The 7,409-nt window shown below is 54.2% G+C and overlaps 1 protein-coding gene across 1 annotated transcript in view; it reads right to left on the reverse strand.

Annotated features, from left to right (window-relative positions):
• Positions 1–604: 604 nt before the first annotated feature.
• ADAMTS15 (ADAM metallopeptidase with thrombospondin type 1 motif 15) overlaps positions 605–7,409 on the reverse strand; it is a 26,229-nt gene continuing 19,424 nt past the window's right edge. The window contains exons 6-8 of the mRNA XM_006731166.3: positions 6,448–6,629; positions 6,167–6,342; positions 605–4,109 (exon numbers count right to left, since the gene is read on the reverse strand). Coding sequence (XP_006731229.2) covers positions 3,335–4,109; positions 6,167–6,342; positions 6,448–6,629 — 1,133 coding nt within the window. The 3' untranslated portion in view covers positions 605–3,334. The remainder of the gene's footprint in view (positions 4,110–6,166; positions 6,343–6,447; positions 6,630–7,409) is intronic.

The following is a 7,409-nucleotide window of genomic DNA, read 5'->3' on the forward strand; positions in this document are numbered from 1 at the left end:
GATGTCCTTGAAAATGTGTCACACCACTCCCCTGCCTATTATTTGCTACCATTGTCAGACCAAAACAGAGCTAAGAAGAGGGGAACATTCGTCAAACAGAATGAAACTTTCCCTCAGGAACCTTGGCATTTCCCCCTAAGGCAGGTGCCTGGGAGACCCCACTTAAGACACCCTCCAGCTTCTCCTTGTGCCTTGCCCCCCTCACCATGGTCCAGCCCCAGAGGCCTTCTCTCAGACCCTCCTGCACACCCGCTCCTCTGGTCACCAAGCCCCAGCATGCTGTCCCTCTGCTGAGAGGCCCCCACCCCCTTCTCAACAGGGCTGTGTCCCATCCTCTGCCAGGCTCTCCTGGCCCCTCCACCCCCCACACACACACCCAGATCCTCGCACCTCCCGGATCTGTCACTATTCCGGATCTTTGCTCCCCGGCTGTTTGCTCTGCCTCCCCCAGCCTGCCTGGGGGTTGCGTGGGACAGAGCCTGTGCCTGTCCTCGTCACCGCAGCACTGGAGACCCCAGTGCATGGCTGGCATGTCGGGCCTGTTCAGCAGACCTGGGGGATGGAGGTGGGAATGAGATGACGTCACAGAAGCAGGACACGGATGTTAAATACTTACAACTTTATTAGGAGCAGGCTGTTGTCCCTGCAGCAGCCAGCTCCCATGTATACACGGTATACACAGCCCAGCCAGTACCCAGTCCTTCTGTCCTTCTGCAGCACGTGGAATGCAAAAGAACCAAACACAAAAGGGGGCTCTGTAAGTGACAGTGTCTAGTGTCTTAGGGAGCCAACTCCCAGGCTGGGAACAACCAAGCCCCTCAGCTCGCCCCAGCCCCCTACTCCGGCACGGTGAGGCTCACGAGGTTGGACTCCTCCAATCAGTGCACACAAAGGGCAGAGGAGACAGGGGGCTCCTGAGCCCAGATCCTTACTGGTCCACACCCCATGGAAGAAGCTTCTGGAGCCCCCAGAATCTTCCTCGTCTTCTACGGACATGAGAACTTTTTATTCCATCACCAGAAACCTGTACCTCGAGGCTCGTCTCTGCTCAGGCTTGGAGAACATGGTTGGATTAGCAAAATGGTCAAAGACAAGACAAACCTCCCAAGTTGTCTTGGTCATACTTCTTTTAAAAAGGAAAAAAAGGAAAAACAAAAACATCATGACAGAAAAGAGCATTTGAGGCCCAGCTTGTGTCAGGAACAAGATAGGCTGTCCCGTCTGGAAATGATTTATAAAGCTGCTCTGCTAGGGGACCAGTCACCCCCACTGATGGCAGCTTGCTTCCCACCCTCCCCATTCCCCTGCCCGTTCTGCACAGCCCCCGCACCACCCTCTCCTCATCGAGGATGGGTGCACCAAGCACGGGGTGCAGTGCTATCGTCGGCTAGGCTAGTGGGGGTCCACATCTGCCCTGGCGCCCTGGGTCCCTTTGGATATTGCAGCCCCACGGTGTTCACCCATACAAGGAGGAAGATTCCTCCTCACTTCATTCTCCTGCCCTGCCTCAGAGATCCGCACGCCCTCTGCCCTGCTGTGGGAGCTCTGGTCAAGGGCTCAGCCCAGGGTTAGGCTGGGATTTTCGAGCACCATCCCAGAGGCTTGCCTGGGTGGCTGGTTTGTGGATTCTGGCTATTAGGGGAAGCCAAATAAAAGGACCGAAACCCCTTTCTCAGGGATGACACTGCTCTGATGTCACCTCACTAAAATCCAGGACATGTTACCTAACTCAGAAGCAGAATCTCCCATGTTCAAACCCCCAAGAAATACCCTGCTTGACCAAAGGCTCTCTAACCCCAAACCATCTGCCCACTTGGAGCTATAGGAAACACCCTGGTTTCTACATCCCCAACACGTCTCTAGGATAGACACATGTTCCGACTGGTGGCTGCCAAGTGCCTCTGGGTCAGGTCATTGATTCTTGTGTCTCCTGAAACCTGTCCCCAAGGCACCTGAAGAGAGAGGTCCTGCCTTCATACTTGGAGCCCCAGTGGGTGGCCAGGCTATAGGGAGCAGGAAGCCATGTGCCACACACTCATCTTTGTGTCTGGACAGCTCAGTCTGCAGAGGACAACAGCCAGGTCTGCTGGAAGCACCAGGGTCACCACTGCCCCAGGGGAGGGACAGGTGTGGATACCCAGAGAGCATAGCCTGAGGTAGCAAACAGTGAACCCGGTTATCCAACTGCAACGCCATGTGATGTGCCCAAAGCCAGACCACATGCAGCTGTCCAGATGAAGACCCACCTACAGGCGTGTGGATGTTCAGCACCTAGCCCTCCTGGGCATCTCCCACATCCCTCTTAGTGGGGACAGGACCGTGGCCACTCTGAAGGTTCTCTGGGGCAACGCAGAGCCTAAGGCAGCAGTCCTATTTATACCTGCCTCTCTGGAGGAAGAAGCCATTGGAACTGGGGCCTCCTCCCCAACCCAGGGTGATATTCCCCCAAAGCTCAAGCCCAGCCCCGGTGACACTGAACCCTCTAGGCCACTCCTCAAACTCCCTGCTTCACCACAGAATCCATCATCCCTTATATCTTTTTTTAACGGTCCAATCCCTCCTGAAGAAGGCAATAAACTCCCTATTGACTTCCTGTACCTATTTGCAAAGCCTCAGAGGGCACGTACTTGGGAAGCCCTCTCCCCAGCCTGATGTCCTGGACAACACAGGAAGAAGAGGGGGCTCTTGAGGGAGGGCCAGGAGTAGAAGGAAGATGAGAAAGCTCCCGACTCCCCCTACACATAAACCTCTTTCCAAATGGGGTAGCCCAGGCTCCAGTTATACCAAATCCCACTCTCCTACCAGGTTTCTGCCCGCACCAGCCTTTTTTTTATTATTCAGTCCTTGTCAGTCAGAAAGAAAAAGTGGGCTGACAGCACCATAAAAACCTGCCTTGTTCAGCAACGGCTTAGAGCCCCCGGGGCCACCTGAGGGTGCCAAGCTGCTGGGCCATGGCTCTTCCAGCAGCCTGTGGCCTCCCTTACGGGGGCCAAGGTCCCTGAAGTTCTGCCTGGGAGGTGCCCATCCTCCAGGTGCCTCGGAAACTGGGCCCCAGCGCCTCTGCCCAGTGCCCGCACCTCTCAGCCTCTCCCAGAGACTGGGCCCTGGAGGAGCCGGGAGTGAGGTAGACTGTGCGTTAGTCACTTGGCTTCCCCCGCCCAAGCCAGGGCGGAGGAGGGCACCTCTCACCCCTTCCTGTGGTCCTCGTCCCTCGAAGTGGGTGACGTCATGGCCTGGATCCCCGGCCACTGCCCTCTACCCACGGCTCCAGCTGGCCAGAACCCTGGCAGCACCAATGGGGTGGAGAGTGAGGAGGAGAAAAAGACGGTCCTCTTCAGCACGGCCTCAAGATGCAGAAGTCCAGCTCCTGGGGCTTCCGGCGCAGGTTGCATTGGTCCCGGGCCAGCAGCCGCCCTCCGGGGCCCAAACACTTGAGTGGACGCCTCTTAAACCCCCGGCCGCAGCTCTTGGAGCAAGGCGACCAGGCGCCGAGCTCCCAGGTCGGGCAGGGCTCCCCACAGGCTCTTGTCTCCGCCGGCCGATGGGCTGCACTGCAGGCGGATGCCGCGCGTGGCCCGGGGGGCCCGCGACAGTCGACCGCCCGCTTCTGCAGGCCACTGCCACAGCTCACAGAGCAAGGTCCCCAGCTGCCTGCCACCCAGCGCGCAGGGGGCCTGTCGTCCTGCTGCTCCACTTGATTGGAGAGGCTGAGGACGCTGTTGTGGTGCACAGAGGAGCCCCGGGGGTCCTTGGCGTGGGAGGCCTTGTCTTCCCAAGGTTCTTTGGGCAGATAGAAGGAGTAGCGGACCCGGGGTGGCGTCATCTTGCCCACGGAGAGGACCTCCACGGTCAGCGGCTCCAGGATGGGCCGGGAAGCCTGCAGGCTCTCCACCGCCGTCCCCGTGCCGCTGTAGCGCAGGAGGCTGCCCTTCACCACCAGGTCCCGCTCCACGGCCGACACCACGAAGTGCCCGTTGAGCAGGTACTTGCCTTGGCTGTTCTTCAGGGCCAGGTAGTTGTCATCTCCAATCAGCCCCTTGTAGCCACGCTGGCGGATGTCAATGCTCGAGGCGCCCACGGGGATGGCCACCACAAAATTGTAGCCGTGCCTGGGGTGGGAAAGGGGACTGTGCCTTAGACAGACGCCTGGACATAAGGCCCTTGTTCCCCACAGAAGTCACAGCTGATTCACATTTCACAAACCCAGTGGCAGGTCACCAAGATGGCAGGGAGGGTAGAGAGACTAACCAGACGGCTTCAACCACCCCAAGGGAGGTCAGGGGGACACGCAAACTGAAAGGCAGTATGAGAGTGTGTCACCACATCATCTAGAGCTGCATACCCTGGCTGTATCACCCTGCGATCTTTCTTCTTCAGTATATTTATATTGTGATGAACTCTTTTTAAAAAAGGAAAAACATTTATTTATTTGAGAGACAGAGAGCAAGAGCAGGGGCAGGGGCAGAGGGAGAGAGAGAATCTCAGTCAGACTCCCCACTGAGCTCAGAGTCCCAACGCGGGGCTCGATCTCATGACCCTGAGATCGTGAGATCATGATCTAAGCCGAAACCAAGAGTCGGATGCTCAAGCGACTGTGCCACCCAGTGCCTCTATAACATGGTGAATTCTAAGGCAAAGTAAAGCCAAGGTTTTGGAGCCAGATCCATCCCTACTACTGACTCAGCTGTTGGCCTTGGATAAGTCACTTAGCTTCTCAGTTGCCTCACCTGGAAAATGGAGATCATAATCACACATACCTCATTAAAGCACATAAAGCCTATGACATAGTACCTGCCACCCAGTAAGCACTTAATATATATTAACTGTGAGAAGGATGAGGAGGAGGGGCAGACAATAAGTCTACCATCCCTGACTCCAAGGCTGGGGCCAGACACCCCATTAAGACACACTGGCCCTGAAGTCGGGCACCCAGATCAAGCCTTGGACACCAACTCCCTGGTGGCTCAAGCAAATCAGTCTCTCTTGGTTCCGGTGTCCTCACCTATACAACGAGGGGGTCAAAATAGACGATTTCTAAGTCTCCTTCCAGCTCCACTCATCTATGAAAGGAGCACCTGCCATTTAGCCAGTGAAGCAAGTCTGGGAGTGTTTACCTTTAATTCTCCACTTGGCCTCCCTCTCAGATCCCTGCGAACGCCATCCACCTGCAGTGCCCCCAGTTCCCAGAAAAGTCGCCCAGCTAGGGGCCCAGCAGAGAGTGCTGTGTCCAGAGGGGCAGCCAAGACTCCTGGACAGCCATCTAGGCCTTGGACTCCCAAGTTTTCAGAGCCCACCATATCCCTGCTCAACTGAGACCTCGGGGGCTCTGCTTCCCCCAGCTTCTTCCAGAGCATGGGTCAGGACTTTCCAAGGAGCACATACCCCCTGAAAATAAAAGGGAATATGCTGGACTTCAGAAAGCCAGGAGCCCCGGGCTCTGGAGGTGGGAATCAGAGAGGCCTAGCGACACTTCGTCAGCTGACCCTGCACACATCTCCCAGGAAGGGGGAATCCCTCGGTCCTAGCCTCCTGCTCTGCTGTTTATTGCCATTCTCACCTCAATCTCATCCCCGAGGACAGGGCCTCAGCCTCAGTGAGATGGGGAGGCTGTCACATTTGTTTCCAGGCATGTTTTGTTTTGTGATTATCATCATGAACATTTAGTGAGCATTTATTATGCACCAAGTACAACACTAAGCATTTTACTTGGATTAACACCCTTATTCTTCACAACAGCACAACAGGAAATATATTCATGTCATACCCACTGTATAAGTGAGCAAATCCAGAATACCAAAGATTGTGTCACATGCTCAAGGTCATCCAGAAAATGGGGAACTGAGATTTGAACATGGGTGAGTCTTATTCTAGAACTCTAGATAGACCCTAATGACTCTCTGCCATCTCCCTAACTAGCCTCTCCTCTTCAGTGGTGGACTCTGCAAGCATTCATCTCTATTGGATGGATGGATGGATGGATGGATGGATGGATGGATGGATGGATGAATGAAGAAATGAATGAATGAGTATCACACTCGCAGAAGAGTCCGAGGGGCCTCTACAGTATAAGGGCACTGCCCATTTACCCCAGTCTGACCCAAGCTTTCACCGCCTGGGGTCAGCTCCACTCAGCCCTCCTCCCCCTGCTCCAGGACCCAGAACTCACATGGGCTTGGTGAAGAGGCCTGTCACCTTCTTACAGCTCTTATTGTCGCCCCCACACACGCCACACTTGTCGAATTTCTTCTTGGAGCCCAGGTTCCCATCACAGCCAGCCTTGATGCACTTGCCTTGGACACAGACCGAGGTGGAGTCAGGAGTGCAGGGTGTGCCATCCACCACCTGCAGTGCCCCCCGCGGGGGAGAAAAGGAGAGAGGGGCAGCTCAGCCGGTTGGATCCCCAAAGACTTTCTCTCTGCTTTGGTCTCCTGCCCCGCGCTCACTCACCTTGGGTGCCAACACGTAGAAGTAGCCGGTGCCATTGGCTCGGCAGATGAGCTTGCACTTGTCCCGGGGAGAAACGCCGGAGTACTTGGGCACCCACGCCACGGCAAGGGTGAGCCGGTTGGTGCTATGGTTATAGCCATTGAAAGCCTCACACTGCTCCTCCCGGAAGCTCTTGCCTGAAGCTGAGGAGGGAGGAAGAACAGGCAGGAAGCTAAAGGGACGGGCGGTGTAGGGAGAGCCCTCCCCAGGATGCTCAGCCACCTGCGGATCTCAGCAGCTCTTACCCTCAGCCAAGTTATCCTCATCACTGACGCCACTCCATGTCAAAGAACTAAAGTAGGCTAGGACCAAAGGATGCAGGTCACAGAGGATCATGCATCCGCCAGGCACTGTGTGCCACCTTCCACAGTAATCTGGACTTCGATTCCCTCTATAACAGGTATCCCGGACAGTTTTGGGCTATCAAACCCTCCAGGAGTCTTTTGAAACTATTTGCAGAATGTTATCAAGCGGATAAAATAAATCACATAGGTTACAAACAATACCGATTATATGATATACAACTATCAATATATATTGAAACATATTTGTGATACTTGCGCTTCCTTGTTAACCCATTACATAACAAGATTCAGTGATGAGTCTAATAACCACTGTCATTTTCAAGTAGTGATGACAATAAATGGCATTCTGAGAAACCCCAACAACTGAAATGCCATATGAAAATATCCACGATTTCTATTGGTGACAGAGTCATGGGTACTAGTAGTATTACAGGTTTGCCTGATTAAAAGAAATAATAAATTTTAGATAGAAAGAGTAGTAATAAAAATATTAAATTTCTAATTGAAGGAAATTTAAAAAGGCTAGTAAAAATAGAGATGTAATTTCCTTCCCACCCAAGTTCATGGACCCTGGATAAAGAATTCCTGCTTATGAAGATGGGCTTGTAAGCTCTTAAC

The sequence above is a fragment of the Leptonychotes weddellii genome, chromosome 11 (assembly GCF_054177405.1).
Source record: "Leptonychotes weddellii isolate Sample4059 chromosome 11, ASM5417740v2, whole genome shotgun sequence".
NCBI classification, from domain to species: domain Eukaryota; kingdom Metazoa; phylum Chordata; class Mammalia; order Carnivora; family Phocidae; genus Leptonychotes; species Leptonychotes weddellii.